The 21927-nt window shown below is 34.7% G+C and overlaps 1 protein-coding gene across 4 annotated transcripts in view; it reads right to left on the bottom strand.

Annotated features, from left to right (window-relative positions):
* The window catches only part of LOC150095677 (syntaxin-like), a 280662-nt gene that overhangs the window by 38173 nt on the left and 220562 nt on the right, over positions 1-21927 (bottom strand). For 3 of the 4 annotated variants that reach the window (XM_090410061.1, XM_090410062.1, XM_090410060.1), the window contains exon 9: positions 15297-15407. The exons of the other annotated variant lie outside the window; for it this stretch is intronic. In XM_090410061.1, coding sequence (XP_090266187.1) covers positions 15297-15407 — 111 coding nt within the window. The remainder of the gene's footprint in view (positions 1-15296; positions 15408-21927) is intronic. 4 annotated transcript variants of the gene reach the window in all.

Here is a 21927-nt window from a genome sequence, read left to right as displayed (position 1 = left end):
TCATCAAATGTTCAAAGAGAGGGCCTTTACAACATCAAGTGATGACAACAAAAGGCAAAAAGAAATAGCATATCTCAAAGATATATTCCTGAAAATGGATACAATCTTAAAATCATTAATAATACCTTAGACAGACCATCAAATATTCCAGTGCATATACAGCAGCATGATGACTGTATATGCACTGAGTAAGGAAATGGTATAAAGGTACCATTTCCTTACTCTTCCTAAAAATGTTACAGATAAAAATAGCAAAAATACTCAAGCAATGCAGCTTTAAAGTTGTCCTCACGTCTCTGCAAAAAAAGTGTCCATGATGCTCAACAAAACAACCTCACACCTCTTAAATGACCAGAAGTGTACAAAATTTGTCATACATGACTTATCTGTTATGTTGGAGATGGATTGATCTGGAGAAATCTGTCTCAAAGAACTTATCAAAAATGTGGAGAAAAAATGGACATAAGTCAGAACTGGCATTTCACATCACAAAAAATTAAAAAATAAATAAATAAATAAATCTTCCATAGACAGAATTCACCAACTATGTTCACTGATTTAAAGAGGCTAGCAAAATGATATGATGTCCAGCCAAATGTAATAAAAACCAAAGTCTCATCTTAAACTAACTTTGCTCAGCATATATCAACGATCTCTGCATTAATTAATGAATTAGGCTATGAGAAAAGTCACACAGCACATTACAACAATGAGATGTGAACCAGATATCTCGATGCTATATTCAACCTCTGTTTTATGCTCATTTGATGTATAACAGTTAATAATTTAGAAATCTCTCTAAATAATTTTTTTTTTCTATTGTATTTAATCTAAAGATGTACATTACAGGATGTATGAAACTAATAATTAAATATTTTTCTTTTTAATAAGTTGTATGCAGTTTAAACCTGCCCACAAAAATAATTTCTATCCTTTTTCTTGATGTATAGACTTTTCAGTGAAAATTATCATTATAATTTCAAAGAAATATATTGTTAAGGAATTAAGCAATTGCTGGGGGATTAACAATAACCTCAATAAGGTCATTTATGAAATATTTATAAATAAAGGCTCTCAAATAAAAATAAATAAAAAAACAACAACCAGTAATAACAACTGTTATGTCGGAAGACTTAACATTGTAATCACTCTTATAGAAAAAATAATGATCTAACAGAAATAAAGAAACTTGTACAAAATTAGTAATTTAGTCTTATATGATTTTATTTAGTATTGTGAAATTTCGTTGTATGAATTTGTGTAATTGCTTAGTCTGAGTTTATATGTGAACAAATAATTAACCATTTGCTGGACAAAAGTAAAACAAGAAAATAAGTTAAATGTGAAATGGCCAACTTTAGTATATCTGTTATGTACCATGGTGCCTTCACCCCCCCTTTCCACCGTAAAGTTACGAGAGTTTCAAGAAGAGTCCACGAGTGGCGTTAAGTGCAGCGAGACGTAAGGAACGTATGATGCATGCACGGATGATGACAGAGAGAAGCAGCACGTGTTTAAAAGCGGAGGTAACGCTACAAGCCAGGCTTTTTGAGATGTTTTCCTGCTGCTGATTCCTGTGCCATGGAAGTCCGACTGGTATGGAGCTTCCACGTGGGTTTCCTTTGTTAGTGGAAGATACGAGCGAATGACAAAGTGAAACTACCAGTCGGAAACAAAGCCCAACAGATCCAAATGGTGGAAAACGAAGGAATAACTCCATTCGAAGTATAAAAGGAAATCTAGTAGAAGTCCTATGGAAGAGAAGAAATACGACCATTCAAGGAAATAGTCTGATGTAAGATCTGAAGTGACCTAAGTAGAAAATGCTGCAAAAATGGTAAGGTGAACTTTATGTCTACTTCTTAATGAATTAAACAAGAAGATTTGAATTGTGTGCTGAGAGACATTCCTTGAACTGTAGCTGAGTATTTTGAAAGAGAATATGTTAAAGACTCGTAAAATGTGTTTGAAAGAAAATTAATTAAGTTGGTTCAGGTTTAGGAAAGAGATAAATGTGTTAATTGAATAGGACTGTTAAGGTGATATCTTGAATGGAATTTCATGTGTAATTAGAAGAGAGATAAGACTAAGTGACTAAACCTTAATTTTTTTAGTGTTCTGAGATATAAAAATTTGAAGAGTGTTTAATTAACTATGTGCACGAGAGTTAAGTGATATATGTAAAGTTCTAATTGAATGATTGACTAAGCTTTTATAAATGTATTGTATGATTTGTCAGTGTAATTAAAATGTTTTGTTTTATTATAAATTTTGTCTTGCCTTTATCTAGAACTACTGCACTTGCTCATACAGTACGACGAACCACACAAAGGAAGGAAACAGTTTAATTTAAGGTCACGATTGCAAGTTATAAAAATTTTAGCTGAGAAGAGTGAACGCTGACTGGCTTCTAACTCCCTGGTCATAATTTTCAGTATATCCTAGAATTCAGAGTGGCGCAGCTCATACAAATAAATTTTCTCTGAGTTTGGAGAGGGAGATAGAACCAGAGTTGAGACAAAGAGATTGGCATCCGCAATTTGCAATTCTTTGTTTCACAAGACCTCAGTTTCACTCTTATCAGAGATACGGCCAGAGACGTGTATTTTGGGATAAGAAGGGTAATTTGAAGGAAAAGTAGACACGACACAACGGAATGAAAAAGGCAGTAATTCTGCAGTTCAGTGAAAGTTCATTTTTTGTGATAGTTTGAACTGACTCTGTACTGTCTGATTGAGCTTCATAAAGTGATAGTCATGTTTTACGTATTTTATAGTAATCAAAGACAAAATGGCAGTGAAAATAGGCTTATCGTTGGGAATGCTAATCACTTGGCCAACCAAGCCAGTATAACAGTACAAAAAAGGGTAACTGTCAGTACAAAAAAGAGCATTAGGAATGAATGGAATGCAAAATTCTTGAAAATTGAGTCAACAAAGTTGATTAATTTTAACAGTATAGATGAGAACACAGACTGATAAGAAAATAACTATTTATTAACTTATTGCTGATATTTTGCTGGTATTCTATCCAGCATCTTCAGAGCACAAAAAAAGTTTGTCACAGTACGCAAGAAAACCACAATCCTGTATAACAATGGGACTAGTTTGAACAATTGTAATGTGCAACACAAAGACTAAAGTCCTAATTAGATGCCATCTATGTTGAGTAAAATAAATCTATGTTGAGTAAATTTTTTAAAAATAAAAATTAAAAAAAAAAAAACAGAGAAATAAAGCAGGTATTAATTTGGCCTTAAGATGACTGCCTTCCAAATCTCTGGTAAATTTATACAGCCCTACTTGTTGAGGTTTGGATTATGTTTCAGGGTTTCTGTTGATTCCAGGAACAACCTCTCTGACTTGCACTTTTGTTTTTTTTCCAATCGAACAAGTGTGCAAGGGTGTCTAAAGCATTATCTACTAGACCTGACTTGCCATAACGATAGTGCCAGATATATTTTTTATGTTCACTGAGGCGGATGTCCAGCATTCTTCCTGTCTGTCCATAGTAGGCTTGATGAAATGAACAGGGTACTTCATAAACTCCTGAATGTGATAAAGGAGAGATTCTGTCCTTGGGTGAATGGATGAGAGTTGCCAATTTCACATACGATTTAAATACGGTGCATAGTTGGTGTTTGTTGGGCACTCTAGATATCTTTTCAGATGTGCCTTTAATGTATGGGGTGACAGTTTTGTTGTAAATAAATAATAAAGTAACACGTAAACACCACAGTGATGTCTTTAATTAGTAAAATGACAGATATTTCGTACTAAAATTAATAGTACATCTTCAGTGTCTGTAACAGTAATAGGAATGGAATACAAGCAAAACGTTCAGTGGATCACCTATTAAAATACAATTGTTACCGCATGCTAGGAAATAATAGAAATAACAAATTTAATCTATTAAGATAAATGGTTTTTTACATAACATAAAAGTCTCCGAGATCTTTGAGAGAGACATACAGTCATTTCTATTTAAATTCGGTCGGTGTAAGATAGTTTCACAACTTTCTTTGAATAAGCATTCATATTTGAATCTGCATCTATGGAGGAGAACTGCTTTATCCCACTGGACACTGAGTAGAGTCAATACTGTGCTGCGCCAGACCAGACTTCAGAGGTTTGTTATAATCAATATAATATTGATGTTCTTTTATTCTTTTTTCCAAAGAACAGCCAGTTTGTCCAAAATAAGAGACATCACATTTGCAAGTATTTGGTAAATGCCAGCCAAAGATAGAGAAGACACTTTATCCTTTGTAGAAGGTAATAAAGAAGAAATTTTGTTGATAGGAATATATGTTGGAGTCAATTGATGCTTTTTCAGAATTCTACCTATAGGTTCTGAGATTCCTGAAATGTATGGAATAGGAACTTTGTGGACTGTTGAAGAAACTGTAGGTGTTGGAACATACAAGTCAAGTATCTGCTGGATTCAATTGGAGTTGTAATCATTTGATTCCATTAACTTTTCAATGATGGAAAGTTCTTGTTGTAAGATTATTGGGGAAGAGCAAACTTTATGCGCTCTATGAATGTCAAATTTTTGAGACGTGGTGCGTAGACTTTTTGTGAATGTATCTGCCAGTAAATGTGGGTTTTCGAAAGATGCTTGTAAATAAGGTACCAGAAGATGTTCTAGTAAGGAGGATGTCCAAAAATGGTAAAGCACCAGAGTTTTCTTTTTCCATAGCGAATTGGATGTGTGGGTGAAGGTTATTTATCCGTTGTAGAAAAGTGGAAAGTTCATCTTCAGTGTGTAGCCAAACAGCAAAAACATCATTGACGTAACGGTACCAAAGAGATGGTTGAGGATGAATGGATGAAAACATAGTATCTTCGAACTGTTTCAAATAGTAGTTTGCCAAAGGTGGAGACAGAGGGCTACCCATGGCAGTACCTTCAATTTGTTTGTAGATTTTGTTTTTCCAATTGTAATAACCTGAGTGGATGACATATTCGAATATCCTTGCGATATCTGGAGGGTAATCTTCATATAAAGAATTGACTGTGTCAGTTAATGGGATATTGGTGAACAGAGAAATGATGTCAAAACTGGCTAATATTTCAGAATCTGTAATTTTTATATCCTTGATTTTTTCAAGAAAATCTGTTGAGTTTTTTATATAGGATCTGGAATGACCAGTGAGAGCATTTAAGGAACATGATAATACTTTTGCAATCCGATAAGTTGGTGAATCAATGCAATTTACAATAGGTTGTTAAATTGTGAATGAAGCTATGTTATGTAATTTATTATTTTCATTCACATTTAACATGGCTTATTAAATATTAATCATGGTTTATACAAAATTGTTTATTATTCCTTAATTAAGAATTACTAATTAAATATTTATTCAAAACTTGACCTATTATTAGTTTATAAAATAATAATATGTTTAGAATTTTGTATAACTAAATATATGTGGTGTAACGTAAAGTGTTAATTTATATTTAACTGTATACGTAATCAAAAAGTTAAAGTAGCTTAAATATTCTGTTGTTTTTATTTGTGAAATATTTAATGTTATGTAATCACTCATGAATAATATTAGACCATACATTACATTAGCGAAATGTTTACGTGCAGTCTGTTGTCATGGAGACGCACGCGTAAACAACCACGAGTGGAGTAGAGCGTGGCGTTCGAACGTAAGGTGGGAGTGAAGGTCATGGAGATAGAGAGAGATATATAGAGAAGAGTAAAGGTCTTAGATTAGATAAGAAAGGAGAGAGAAGAATTATTGTTAAGAAGGAGGAGAGAGTTTTGCGGAATCAAGATTATATAATCCTCAGGGCAGAAATTTATGAGTATAGTGTTCGGAAGTGAACCTATAAGTAGTGAAACATAAAGTTTAATGTTATAAGCGAAAATTGTTGTTGTTATGAAGAAAGGTTGATGTCATAATCAGATAAAAGGAAACTGGACAGTCAATGCGAAAATTCTGATTAGTTCTAGTTAATCTGAATTACGATTAAATTCTATGTTGCCCTAGGAAAAGGTTATATTGGTTACTTGGAGAAAAGTGAACAGGAAAAGATATTAGTACCTAATTACTGTTGTTTGGAATAGTGAAGTGCGACTTACAGTAATACAGTTTAAACTATGGAGAATATTTATTATGTGTGTTCCGCTAATGTTAATTAAGTTAATTCATAAGTGCTCTCTCAATAATTTGATGTATTGAAGAATTTGTCTGGTAAGAGTAGTTGTATAAGTTTCTCTATTCTAGCATTAACTGTAATATACCTCCGATGCTCAAAGTCCGGGAATATATTTGCTTGGAATGTAGCTACGTAGTTTATTGCCTGCTGTGAATATAAATATTGAGCTGATAGATTTGTGAAGACTGAATAAGATGTGAAATTGTTATATTAACTTGAAATAAGAAGATTTGTGTTTTTTAGACTGTGAATAGTATATGAAAGTTAGAACATTGAATTAGCATCAGTGACCTAAGAAGAAGTGTTAAGTTAATTGTATAGTTCCATTTTAAAATAGAGTTCTTGTATTTGTTAACCATATCATATATTAAATGTTTTATTTTGTTGATCTAAATATTGTGTTTGCCTGAATTCCTTATTATTGCACCGTTCATAAATATTCGAATCGTGCGGGAACCCCAAGTAAAAATGATGATAGATGATTCGGCCTAATGAGATGACTGTTAACTTAATTTAGAACTGATCCTACTATTTATATAGACTAATCTAAGAATAGGGTGGCGCAGTATAAATATAAATTTCCCTACTTTTGGATCGGTGATCATTTCATAATTAGTTGTATTATTCATAAAAGTGACTTGAAACTAGATAGATTTAGAACGCGACAGAAAGGAGTCGTCACGACAAGGTCATACAGGACAGCCTTCTTTATGGATTTTTGGGAGTCCATAAAGAGGAGGAGTTCTTCCAAAGTAGCTCTGTATTTTATCCACGTAGTTAGGATCCCAATTTATAACCTCATCAAGTAATTTATTTAGTTGTTTAATTTGTGAATTAGTAGGATTACGTGTGATCTCTTGGTAGGTCGTGGTGTCTTCTAATAGGCTGGATACTTTTGTCTCATAGTCTTATTCATAATTACAATAGCTTTTCCTTTATCAGCCTTAGAAATGGATATTGTATAATCTTTTCTTAAAGAAGTTAGACCTTTAATTTCAGCATTTGATAAATTGCATGGAGGTAATTTGCTTTTGAATAATGAAGTCGCAACTTCAAAACGTAGTTTGTTGGCATCTTCGCTAGGAAGTCCTGATGGACTGCGTTCTATATTATGTAAGAAATCAAGATAAGGAATGTGTGAAGGAATAACAGCAAAATCAAGGCCCTTTGCTAAAGCACTGGTTTCAGTGGTGGATAATGGGCAATCTGAAATGTTTACAATCCATTTATTTGTAGCCATACTGTCAGAGGTAAGGTTTTTCTTTTGCTTCTTACATAAAGAGTTGTATTTTTGCATAAGATTTTGAAAATTTCTCTCATAAGACTGTGATAAAGATTGTTTTGATAAGCGAAGAACAATATCCAATAATTCTTCATTAAGAACAGCTGAAATGTCTTCTTCGAGAATTGATATTAGAAGCTAATTCTTTTTTGGCAGTATGAAGTCGATTACAAATTAAGGAAAAACTTGTGCATATATAAATTTTACTAATTAAAGACATCACTGTGGATTTTATGTGCTACTTTATTATTTAATTACTATGCCACAGGTTCCACTAAAAATCAGTTTTGTTGTAGTCTTCTGTGGTAGACAGTGGGGGGGGGGAGGTTCTGGGGAGCATTTAGTATTTTGTCTATCTTATGATATACAAAATTATAAGTAATTGGCCAAGAAGGTGTGATAAAGTGAGCGAGTTCAGCAGAGAGAGCAATGTCATCGGAACAAATCGCTCTACCTCTGTGGGTTAGTGTTTTTAGAATACCATATTGTTAAGGTGAGTGATAGTGTGATTGTTTGTGTAAACATCTCCCTGCATGTGTGGGTTTTCTATAAACCAAGAATGATAACAAACCATCTGGAAGACGTGTGATTAGTGTATCCAGGAAGGGCAGACAGTCATTAGCTTCCAGTTCCATTTTTGAGTGTTGGCTATTTAAATGTGCTAAGAATGTATCTAATGTGTCTGGGCCATGTGGCCAAGTAGCAAGCACATCAACATAGTGTAGCCAAAGCCTTGGTTCGAGAGTGGGCTGTATTGATAGCTAGATTTTCCAAATGTTCTATGCAGCAACAATTAGATGCTGTCACATCTAATTGTTTGTATATTTTCCCTTTCCATGTAAAATAACCTGCTGTACTGTGAATTTAAATAGTTGAAATATATTAGAGGGAAACTGTGACTTTAGTAAATCTAGGGTTTCAATTAATGGTACATTTGTGAATAGTGAGGTGATATCAAAACTGACCATTATATCTGAACTTTTTAAGATATGGTTTTTTAAAATGCTTTTTAGGTGGGTAGAATTTTTAACATAAGAGGGAGAATTTGTTTAAAGTTTGTGAGAGTGGCTAGTAGTTTGGCTAAATGTCTAGCAAGTTTATATGTGGGACTATTTATACTATCCAAAATAGGGTGTAAGGGTGTACCTTGTTTGTGAATTTTTGGTGCTACATATATCCAGGGTGTTTTATCTTGGAAGGGCTTGAGGTTTGTTAACTGTTTCTTTAGGCCAGAAAGTGATTTTGTTCAATAATTGCACACCATATTCTTTTGTGGTACACACCAGGGCAACTCGTTGCAAAGGTGGAGCAAGATACCAACACTCCTATCTTAGTATCTCCTATAATGCAAAACACATCTCCTTGCGGATATGTCTAATGTTATGCATTAAGGGAAGGGCCACTACCCAGACCGGTTTCGACCTTTATTGAGGTCTCTTCAGTGGGAGCCAGGCCCAAGTCGAGATATCAGGCAGAAGCATTAGCAGGTCATCTCCACCTATAGGAATTGCCAATTGGTGTGCCACCCTTTTTTAATAAATTACTCTGGATTTAGAGAAAGATGTTGAAAGTTTATTTTCCACTTGGTTAGAGTATAATAAATTTAGTTTAATCCTTTATCCAAGTGTGAGCAAACAAAGTTTGCACCTGAAAGTGTCTTCAGGACTGGGTTAAGGTGGTACACACCAGGGCAACTCGTTGCAACGAGTTGCCCTGGTGTGTACCACCTTAACCCAGTCCTGAAGACACTTTCAGGTGCAAACTTTGTTTGCTCACACTTGGATAAAGGATTAAACTAAATTTATTATACTCTAACCAAGTGGAAAATAAACTTTCAACATCTTTCTCTAAATCCAGAGTAATTTATTAAAAAAGGGTGGCACACCAATTGGCAATTCCTATAGGTGGAGATGACCTGCTAATGCTTCTGCCTGATATCTCGACTTGGGCCTGGCTCCCACTGAAGAGACCTCAATAAAGGTCGAAACCGGTCTGGGTAGTGGCCCTTCCCTTAATGCATAACATTAGACATATCCGCAAGGAGATGTGTTTTGCATTATAGGAGATACTAAGATAGGAGTGTTGGTAGCTTGCTCCACCTTTGCAACGAGTTGCCCTGGTGTGTACCACCTTAACCCAGTCCTGAAGACACTTTCAGGTGCAAACTTTGTTTGCTCACACTTGGATAAAGGATTAAACTAAATTTATCATATTCTTTTGGAAATTGGTGGGATCCCAATCTATAATTTGGTATGTTGACTGATCTTGGAGAAGTGTGTGCATTTTGCTTTCATATTCTGTTGAATCCATCACCACAGTTGCATTCCCTTTGTCTGCATTGTTTATGATAATGTGGTTATTATTGTGTAGCTCTTTTAGAGCAATGATTTCACATACGTGTGAAATATGTGGGATATTATTTGAGTCAACAAAGATCAGAATAAAAAAAAAAGGATGAGATACATACAGAATCAATAGATATGAATCGAAGAATACAAAAGAACTGAATGAGAAATATCCAGAAGAAAGAGGTAATGAGTGACTCAAGAGTGGTGGTACTGGATGAAGATTTTATTATTAAAGGTGTAGTGAATAAGAAGATATGAGAATAATGAGATAAGATCATGTTCAAAAATCACAAATGGTATTTTGCCAGAGCTGGGTGCAAATTTTGCATGTATGAAATGAATTTAATAGATGAAACAGCATAAGAATGACAAAATGCAACTGTATTGATATGGTGTGAAGCATAGGTGAAACTGAAAAAGTGATTATGAATGGCATTTGCTTCCAGAGAAACACCATTACAGATAGCCACCTTAGTTATGGACAAGTCTTCTGATCTTATAACAAGATCCAACTCTCTTGTACCCCAAGTTTCCTGTCACATTCTACTTCAAGTAATTATCTCTCAGTAAGTGTATAAATTCCATTTCCTTCCTGCCATGTATCTTTCTTCCTTGATCTATGTCTCAGAAGGTGAAGTCTCCCCATAACAATTACTTGACTTGCATTCATTGTACTAATCTGCTGTTGCTTGTCTTCCACATCATCCCTAGTAACCCCTAGCCTATAGCAGCAACCAGTTTTATATTTTGTCCTATTGGCCTCAATCTCACACCATAGACTCAAAAGAAATGCCATCTGCCCAACTGACTCCTACTCTTGTTGGCTGCAATTCATCTGCTATCATCAGCAGTACCCCATCACCTGTCCTGTCTACTCTATTCTATCCTTATAACAATGTCATCTGCTGTTTGCCAAGTCTCACTAATGCCTATAGTTTTTGGAGAGGTTACACTAATCAATACCAAAATCTCTTTCCTCTTATTCCTGATAGTTCCAGCATTATATTTTGTCCTATTGATGAAACTGAAGATTAGTTTTCAGTAGGGAGAATGAAGTGGATGATAACACTCTGGATACGAGGAATTAAGAGGTAAGAGAGTTGGTAGTTGTAGGGACAGCAATACCCATTGCTTTGTCCCTACAGTTTCAATGGCAAAGCCATATTAAAAATACAGGTGGGTAAGCAGAACTTGGTAGTATATAGAAACTGTACTATCCCTTTAGACTTCCAACCAATTTTACATCCTGAAGTGACTAATCCATTTGATATTACATGAGAGTCCAGAGTTCACATTTTTGTTCAATCAGACAGTCATTTGCTTCATTGGTGCCTTCATACATACTCATCTGCATCTGCCCTAATTTCTTTAGTTTCTTGACTTTGTGCTTCCACACTCTTAGGGAACAAAACTCTGTTTATATATCTAACTCTGAATCCATTTAAGTGCAGTCCATCAGCACTGTATAATTTTTTTCACCAAACTCAAGTCACAGATCCACAAACTCTACATCATTCCTTCTGCACAACTTTGTATTGATTCAATAGCTATCATCACCCTCCTTATCAGTTCGCTTCTATCATAGCTTGACAGCAGACTCACAAATTTCATCTTCTTGCTCTTATTTTTCCCTTCTTCCAATAACCCTTTCACATCCTTTCTCATACAATACTTCTCACCTCTCAAGTCATTTTCCCAGCCAAAACAACAAATTCTTTCACCTTCCTTTTCTGCATTCTTAACAGCATTACTAATGTTATTAATTTTCACACCATGGAAACAAGATTTTGTAGCACATTTGTAATACTCCCCTTATTATAGAATTGGCATAAAAATTATTATTAAATTTAATTTAGCAAGTTTAAATTTACTTAAACTTATTTAAATTAAAAACACAATTCTAGGTAGTAGACAGGAAGAATACATTATACATTTTAGTATTTAGGCATAATTTTTAGATGCAAATTAAACAAGAAAACAGATAGATGAATACTGTGAGAAGCACACAATCTAAATTTATATTGAATTAAAAAAAATCAAACAAAAGATCTAACTAGTAGAATATAAGATGGCATTCAAAGTACTTTTAATATATGATCAGTGCTTCAGGTTAGAAATAAAATAAATGATCAAAATGATTAAAACTTGAGACTGCAGAAGTTTGAGTTTTGAAAAAGAAGGGGAATAAAAATGGCATCAATGGCAAAGCCATATTAAAAATACAGGTGGGTAAGCAGAACTAATCCTTTTGGTATATGGTCACTTAAACAGAAATGCAAGATCATCAAAAAATATCTTTGAAGCAAAAATTGCATGAAAAAAATCTGGAGAAAGATCAAGATCTTTCTCTGGATCATATCAATTTAAAATCATGAGAAATTAAAATGTAAGAACAGAATAAATCAGAAATATGACAAACAATGGACCAATTTGAGAGAGAGTTGTTTGTCAGAAACTAGTTATGAGTTATTAACTATGTTACAGTGTCATAATATCTGATACACCTATTGAGGGAATGCAGCTGAAAATGGTCATATATGGATTCCCCTTTATTATTTTGATAATGAAAACATAATTTTCTTGTGAAATCTCACAGCACTTATAAATGACATAAATGTGTCATAATTTTAATTTTTGAAAACTAAAGTGAAAGAATTCTTAAAATATTATTATTATATTACTATTACATGAGGTGCATGTAATAATGGGAGTCCATGGAGTCTAAGGATACTCATTGTGGGAGGCCATTCTACAATTACACCACATCACCCACCATCCACAAACTATGTCATTTACCACCCATTAATAATAATTTAATTTTGGTTATTGCATATGTTTTCCATCTCATATGCCTCAATATGAGATTAAAAAAAAAAATTAAAAAACAAAAACAAACAAAAATTAATTTCAAGGAGACAAAATCCCTGTTACCTCCACAGGAGATTGGCTAACTAATCTTTAACTGAAAAAAAAATTTATATAAAGACACCTCTCATCATGACAAGTGTCAAACTCAGATATTTTCCAATCACAGAATGAATATTCCATTAACCCTTTAACTGCTACAGTAGAGTTAACTCGAGCGCGGAAAAAATGGTGATCTTGCTACGATCGAGTTAACTTGATTTGAACTTTCAATGTGTAATACTCATTTAATTTAGTTTGTGAAAGCATTTGAATTGAGTGGGCTTATAGTGCTTCCATCTCTTAGGATTAGAAGGAACTAATTTTCAAGCTTCTGCCTGCTTTGTGGCGCTATCTTCGTAAATAATTATGAGACCATGCACAATGTTATCAGAGCCGTCCTTGACAATAGGAGCTAGGCAATCACGTGATACAGTGATTCCAGGGTTAATAAAAATGGCTTCGACAAGCAGATAGCAGCGTTCTCTTACTGAGGCAGAATTAATAGAAGTATTAGAAATTTACCTTCCGATTTATCAGATTTCAGTGACAATGATGATATTTATTTTTTTAGAAAATAGTGAAAATTGTGATAGTGAAAGTTCAGATAACGAACCACCAGCACCAGTGCATCTGCAAAAAAGAAATCGTACTGACGCTTCATTGTTTCAATGGCGCGATACAAATTTTTGTCCAACAGTTCACCAATTCAATAATGATAATTCAGGTATTTCAGCAATTATAGATGATGGTTCAACTGTTTTTGATTTTTTCAAACTATTCCCCCTTCATATAATGCAACATATTGCTGGAGAAACTAATAAATATTATGTATTTTTGACTCAGAAACTACAACCAGCACCCTGATCTCGTTTGCAAAAATGGAAAAATACTACTCCAGAGGAATTATATATATATATTTGGAATCATAATGCTTATGGCTAGGGTAAAAAAAAACTAACAATAGCAGAATATTGGTCCAAGGATCCCCTCATAGCTACTCCACAATTCACAGACTACATGTCCAGGGCCAGATTCCTTTTACTTTTACGTATTTTACATTTCAATGACAATGAAACTCAGGTTCTGGGAAAAAGACTACACAAACTACAACCAATTATCAATCATCTGAGAAAAACCTACAGTGAAGTATTTACCCCTTTTCAAAATATATGTATTGACGAGAGCTTAGTACTGTTCAAGGGCCACCTCCAGTTCAAACAGTACATTCCTTCGAAAAGACATAGATTCAGGATCAAAGTTTTTGTGTTGTGTGACTGGATATGTGTTAGATTTTGTAGTGTACACAGGGACAACTACAGACATTATTCCAGAACATGAATTTAGGATTTCTGGGGCCGTGGTGCAAACCCTAGTCGCAAAGTATTTGCAGAAAGGGCACACATTGTGGTTAGACAATTGGTATTCTGTCCCTCTTCTGTATGACTGGCTATATAAAAATGGTACCAATGCATGTGGGACTGTTAGGAAAAACAGGAAAGGGTTGCTGAAATTGAACAAAAAATTAGACAAGGGACAGGTAGAATCCAGACACACAGATAATATGATGGTGGTAAAATGGATTGATAAACGAGAAGTTTGTATGTTGACCACACTCCACGCAGACGCTATGAAACAATCAGGGAAAGTTGACAGGACAAAAAACACACCAATAATGAAACCTGAATGTGTCATGGATTATAATAGGAATATGGGGGTTGTTGACAGGACAGACATGATGGTCAGTTCTCTTGAATGTATGCAAAAGGCCTTCAAATGGTATAGAAAATTCTTTTTTCATCTCTTGGATCTCACTGTTCTCGATTCACATATTTTGTATAATGTACATATTGGTGAAATATCACACATGCTAATTTTCAATTGACTCTCATCAGAGAAATTTTTCAAAAGTTCCACATGCCAAGACCGACTACTACATCTGCACAACCATCACAGGGTGATGAAGGGAAAGACATTTCCTAATACCTGTGCCACCCACACCCAAGAAAGCAAGTCCCACTAGGCATTGTCATGTGTGTTCAAATACTACATTGAGGCAAAGAAAAAGAAAAGAGAGCTGATATATGTGTGCCAAATGTGGCAGAGCCTTATGTGTACACCCCTGCTTTCAAAATTACCACACACTGCTAAAGTATTGAAGTATTTTTGGGAGGTGTTTCTCATTTGAAGTTGTGTTTGACATTATTTGACATGGAACAAGCAAATAAATTTCAAAATAAATTTTGGACATCCCTAACTTGAAAATAAAATTCCTATATAACAGTTTTGTTCAGTGACTTCAATTTATATAAGAAAACAGTGCAAAAATGTGTAATACATTATAGTAATTATTCATATTATTATAAAATATTTTATAATTGTGAAAATAACTCAGCAAGGAGGGTCATACTGGTTATTTAGTATCTCAGCAGTTAAAAGGTTAATTTTCTAACTTGGCAAATTCGAAAAATAAATAAATAGGCCTAGAAAAAGGTCCCTCAGTTAATAATAGCAAACCTACAACAGTCAAAGGATAAAACTGGGTTACAACAAATGAAAATTTTTTCAAAAGTAAAATTTTTTCCTTACACGTTTACTTATACGATGGCGTTCATGTGCCAACTTAATTCCTGTTACGGCTCGTGCAGTGGTGGCAACAGACATATTTGTGTAATAATCAATCCTATCAATGACATCTCCCTAAAGTTTGGAAAAACAGTATTTGCTTAAAAGAACTGTTTTGCAATACACACACACAGACACAGATTATATATATATATATATATATATATTTATTTATTTATTTTATTTTTGTATGTTGCTCTCACCCACAAAATGTTATTTGCAAATCTATAGTACATTGTTAGCAAAATTCTGCTAAAAATTATTCAAAATAGAATTTATTCAAAAATAGATTGTCTATTGGATGAAGACCAACTTGGATTCAGAAAGAATAAAGGAACAAGAGAGGCAATACTCTGTTTAAGATCAATAATAGAGAGAAGATTAGACCTTAGTCAAAATACTTGCATTTTCTTCCTTGATTTAGAGAAAGTGTTTGATAAAGTAAACCAGCAAATACTCCTAAATTGTCTAACTAATATCGGCATAGATTTGAGGGATAGGAAAATAATTTATCAAATTTACAAAAAACAAAATGGACAGATTAAAATCAATAATAAGAAGAAAATAATAAATATAAGGAGTGGAGTAAGACAAGGATGTATACTTTCACCACTTTTATTTAATTTATATATTGAAAAGGAGATTCAGGAAATTAAAGATAAAATAAACAGTGGCATAAAGATAAATGGTGAGCAAGTCATGTGTATAAGATTTGCTGATGACATAGCCCTTATAGCAGAAAACAGAAGAACATTAAAAACAATGCTAGAATTACTAAATAATAACCTTGAAAAATATAAAATGAACATCAGCACAGATAAGACTAAAATCATTGTTACAGATAAAATCCCTATCAATACAGAGCATATAGCCATCAGCAGGGAACAAATAAAACAAGTGAAAAGCTTTAAATATTTAGGAAACCTAATAATAAAAGATGGCAGAACAAGAGAAGACATAAGATCAAGAATAAACAATGCAAAAGCCCAATTCTCTAAGATGAAAAGCATTTTAACAGCAAACCTCAACCTACGATTGAAAAAAAAATTAGTCAAGACATTGATATGGAGCATTGCACTGTATGGATGTGAAACCTGGATTCTAGGCAGAGAAAATGTATGAAGATTGGAGGCTTTTGAAATGTGGTGCTGGCGCCGCATGAACAAAATAAAATGGACAGAAAAAAAATCAAACCAACAAGTCCTGAAAGAGATAAACGAAACAAGAACTCTAATTAAATCGATCAAAATTAGAAGGGATAGGTGGTTTGGACATATACTTCGACATGATGGACTTGTGAAAAGAATAACTGAAGGCAAAATAGAGGGGAAAAGAAGAAGAGGCAGACCAAGGAAAAGCTTTCTTGACCAAGTCAAAGACAGTACGGGTTTGAGGAGTTACCAGGAGGTTAAGAAGAAAGCCAAAGATAGAGCAGAATGGAGGAAATTGCTGCTGAGCTACCAGTCCCAAGACTGATGCAACTGATGAATAGTACATTATGTACCATGGATGGAACTGAGGATTTTTTTTTTTTTTACATTTTTATTAATTTCATATTTTTATGTATTTTTAATTTATTTTTTTACATAGTCCAAAAACCCTACTCTAGAGACCAAACGTGGAACTTTTTCCACTTCAGTCCTCCAATAAACAGGCAGTGGTCTTAGACAAGGCAATGAAATTCATCTGCAACGTAAAGATAATCACTAACATCTATGCTCATAGCAGGATTCGAACCTGCTTGCTTGAGAGCGGGTATGTTAACCACTCAGCCAAACCAAGCCGGGCAGCGACTGACACTTTATATATATATATACATGTGCACACATACACACTATATTTCCGAAGATTACAACCATGAATTCAAATGAATCAACTTGTGGCAATTTGAATAATTGAAAATTTCAAGTAGAAAGTGGGTATACATTCAAATTTTCGAATCATTCACAAAGGGGTCACGCTGCCCTAAAAGCTGTGCTATGTTTAAAGGAAGCTCTTTTCATAAAGGAATAAAGTTGCACACTTGGATGTCTTGTAATGTCTCAAAGACATCATATAGATTATTTCGCATAGAGAATTATTAGAAAGCTTGAAGAGAGCCATAGAATTACTGATATTGCCAGAGAGTTTGGAATCTCATATAGTGCTGCATCCAGGGTCTGGTCAGCATTTCAAACCAATGGAATGTGCTCCAGACATTTGCTAAGAGTTTGCACTCGCTCTACCATGGTTCATGAAGACAGATTTTTGGTTATTACAGCAAAATGTATTTGATGTATAAGGACAGATCAGCATATAAGTTGGCTCCATTCAAGCACAGATACGTGGATATCTCGACAAACTGTAGCAAGACATCTGTGACAAGTAGGCCTATATGACCAAATACATGTAGTCTGCATCCTTATATCCACAGCTCATTTTAGATCACATTTTCAGTGGTGTTGTATCCATAGAAATTGGACAAGACACCAATGCACTAGTGTACTCTCTTTACAGATGAGAGTCATTTTAGTCTTTCCTCCGATTCTAGACAACACTTGATCTGGCGTGAAAGTGGTACTGTTTACCATTGCAAGAATGTTCTTGAAAGGGATAGATATGACATTGCTGGGTATCATGGTATTGGTGTTGGGAGGCATTATGCTTAATGCCTTTAGTAGTGATCACTGAGGAATCATTAAACTACACGTGTTAGAAAAAGGGACTATGACTGGTGAATAATATTGAACAATGTTCTTCAATGCTATGTTCGATTGTTCAGTAGTACTGTAGGTGAAGAATTCATTTTTATGGATGACAATGCCACACCACATTGCACACGAGCAGCGGAGATACTTCTGGAGACTGAGGATATTAGTTGAATCGAGTGCCCAATGTGTTCCCCAGATCTCAACCCCCATAGAACACATTTGGAAAACAATTGGAAGATGCATGAAATTCCCCTCCAGAAAACAAACAAACAAGGCCTTATTCTTGCTCTGAAGGAGGAGTGAGCCAGTTTGATTCAAGAATTCCTGAATCACTTGGTGCTAAGCACAGTACAATATTGTGAGAGTTGCACTGTAGTTCAGGGTGGACATATTCTATACTGAAATGTCTCTCTGCATAATTTTCTGTAAGCACTGTACATTAATTCCTTAACTACACCTTAGGAAATTCAAAAACATATCACAATTTAATTTGTATGAAATTTATAACACATTTTTTGTACAATATAATTTATTAGTATGCAGGAAAATAAACACACACACACACACACACACACACACACACACACACACACACACACACACACACACACACACACACACACACGGTGGTTAAAAGTAATGAGACCAAAATAAAAATATGTAGCATGAGTACAATTCTGCAAGAAACTGCTCATGCATTCATACACCGAAGAATCTACAGCTCTTGTAATCTTAGCCCACTCCACTAATGAGACCAAAATAAAAATATGTAGCATGAATACAATTCTGCAAGAAACTGCTATAGATACACTGAAGAATCTACAGATCTTGTAATCTTAGCCCACCCCACCTTAACATCAGCACTGCCACCAATGTGATCAGTTGGGATTGCATTGTTTCATACAGACATGCTTTACTCATCATGCATTAATTTGCAATTAAGAAAACAAATAATAGAAAAACATCTCAAAATCATGTTGTTGTTTTTTTTTTTTTTGTGTAAAGCTGGGATAAGCCCTACTGAAAGAAATGAAATGTTAAGAAAAACTTATACTCAGAATTCTCTCTCCAGAATGCAAACATTCCAATGGTTTAAGTTCCAAGAGGACAAAGATGATGTAGACAATGACCCTCACAGTAGACAACAAAAATGTTCACTTTCCTCCATTTCTGACCTCCAAGTCAGAAATGGAGAAAAGTGAACTATTACTTGCAACAGATCATTAATCAATATTTGGAATGATGGCAAGTAAACTAATGTAAATAATATATAATAATACCCAATTCTTGTAGCAAGGCTTATAAATTGGTCATACATAACTGGTAATTAACTTAAGGAATTTACAACGCATAAAACGGATATTAATTAAAGGAAACTTTAATGAATACCTTCAATATTTTGGCAACGTAACGTTGCCATCTTCAAGAACATACAAATATGGTATGTGCATGCAGGCACTAACAAAAGCAAATGAGGAAGAAGGCAAGAAACTAATATTGTTCCTAAAGTCCTAATGGTGTCCCCTAGTGGGCTAATTGGGTTGTCTTGGCCATTGGGCTGAAGTTCTCATGATGCAAGTCTCTCAAATTTGGGGCAGTCTCATGCATCCAAATTTGTTGAGGTTTGGAACGTTTTTTAGAGCTGCTGATGATTCCATGAATAATCTTTCGTACTTGAACTTCCTGTGGTGTATTATTTTAGTTTTCTTCCAACAAATTCTATGACGGGTATCTATGGCATGGTCTGCAAGCCCAGAGTGGCTGTACTGGTGAAACCGGATGTAGTCTTTATGTACTGAAATCCTGATATTTGCTCTCCTGCCTGTTTGGCCAAAGTAGGACAATTTACAGCTGCAAGGGACCTGGTATACACCAGGTAGGTCTAGGGGAAGTGGTTGGTCTTTGATAGAGCAGATAAGGGATGCCAACTTTTTATATGGTCTATAACAAGAAGTTAGGTCATATTTTTTGAGGATACTGGTTATTTTTTCAGAGGTACCCCGGATATAGGGGATGGTGATAGATTTAGTGTAATCTTTATTGTGAAGGGGGGGAGGGATTGTGGTTTACTGGTTTTAGTATTTTTTGGAGGTTGTAGCCATTTGCTAAGAAAGTGTTAAAGATGTGGTTTAGTTCAGTGGTTAGGGCATCGTCATCTGAGCATATTAATTTTGCCCTGTTATATAGTGTTTTAATAACCCCATATTGTTGTGAGGGGGGGGAGGGAATTGTTGGTGAATGCATCTGCCTGTATGGGTGGGTTTCTATAAACAGAGAAAACCAAAGATCCATCAGGCTGGCGAGTGATTAGTGTCTAGGAAGGGGAGGGTGTTGTTTTCTTCTTTTTCCAAGGTGAACTGGACCCTGGGGTATTGGTTGTTTAAGTGTGGTAGGAAGGAGTGGAGTGTATCTGAGCCATGTGGCCAAATAGCAAACACATCATTTGCTTTTGTTAGTGACTGCGTGTACATACCATATTTGTATGTTCCTGAAGATGGCAACGTGACATTGCCGAAATATTGAAGGTATTCATTAAAGTTTCCTTTAATTAATATCCGCTTTATGCATTGTAAATTCCTTAAGTTAATTACCAGTTAATAATACCCAAGTCCATATTAATACAGACTTGGGTAAAAGAAAAATTTCTGCAAAGTTTGTGTCACATTTATAGCACAAAGGGGATATTTATATTAAAAAAAAAACAGTAATCTTCAATCATCTCTGTTATTATTATAAGCTAGCTCCAGCAGACATTTGTGTATCCATGTACCAATATATTCCTTTCAGTATTCTCTTGGGATACAATGTTGGCTCAATAAGGCATACAATTTCATCAAGTTTCCTCATAAAGATGTTCCAATTTGCCTTGCAGAAGTTCCATCTTGGGATGAATATTGATCAGGTTAGTGGAACACTTAGGCTTACCTGGAGGATGACTGGGCAATGTTGTGTTTTGACAAAGCCAGGGAGTACATAGAAATTATATTCTTAGTTCAATCCTTTATCCAAGTGTAAGCAAACAAAGTTTGTATGTGAAGTTTCTCCACTACTGGGCTACTTGTATATAGAGGCTAATGATTTCACATTGATTGTCTTAGTATCCTATAATGCAAAGTAAACATCCTTTAGGACGTGTATAATGCTATGCATTATGGGAAAGCCCACCACCCAGACTGGTTTCAACCTTTATTGAGGTATCATCAGTGGGCACCAGACCCAGAAGGGATACCAAGGTTGAAGTAATGCAGAAGTCATATATTAAAACAATTGATATAAGGTCATTTGCTTCTATATACAAGTAGCCCAGTTGTGAAGATACAATACACACAAACTTTTTGCTTACACCTGAATAAAGGATTAACCAAGAATATAATTTCTTGGCATCTTTAATTTATATGTATTCCCTGGCTTATATAACCAAGTGAAAAAACTTTCAGCATCTATCTTTGATAATAAGGTGATACACTCTTTCAATACTCATATATGGAAAAAATATGACTTCTGCATTACTTCTGCTTGGTATCTCTTTTGGGTTTGGCTCCTACTGATGATATTTATTAATGCTCGTCACGAGTTTGCTTACTTTCTGGGGAGTAGAGAGGCTCTACTCTGTGGTGCACTTTTGATTGTAATTTGGTGGAACCACCACTGAGCTTCCTCTCCTGGATTGATTCAGGTCAGAAGTAATGAGTTTAATAATGATCCTTTAGAGTCACTCAGCGAGATTTAGAGTGATCTTGTAGATCACTCAGAGTTTTTGGAGATGTATCCCACACTAACATTCCTCAATAATGATCAAAACCAGTCTGAGTTTCAACCATGGTGTGGTGAGAAGATCAAATGTAATTAACCGCGTAGATTTTTTGCGAATGGTTCATTGTCAAAGTGCAACATGTATGCAATAT

Source organism: Typopeltis vanoorti, chromosome 20 (genome assembly GCF_054136105.1).
Source record: "Typopeltis vanoorti isolate ZY-2024b chromosome 20, IOZ_Tvanoo_1.0, whole genome shotgun sequence".
NCBI lineage: Eukaryota > Metazoa > Arthropoda > Arachnida > Uropygi > Thelyphonidae > Typopeltis > Typopeltis vanoorti.
Note: the sequence above shows the minus strand (reverse complement) of the source record. Positions and strands in the feature narration are given on the sequence as shown.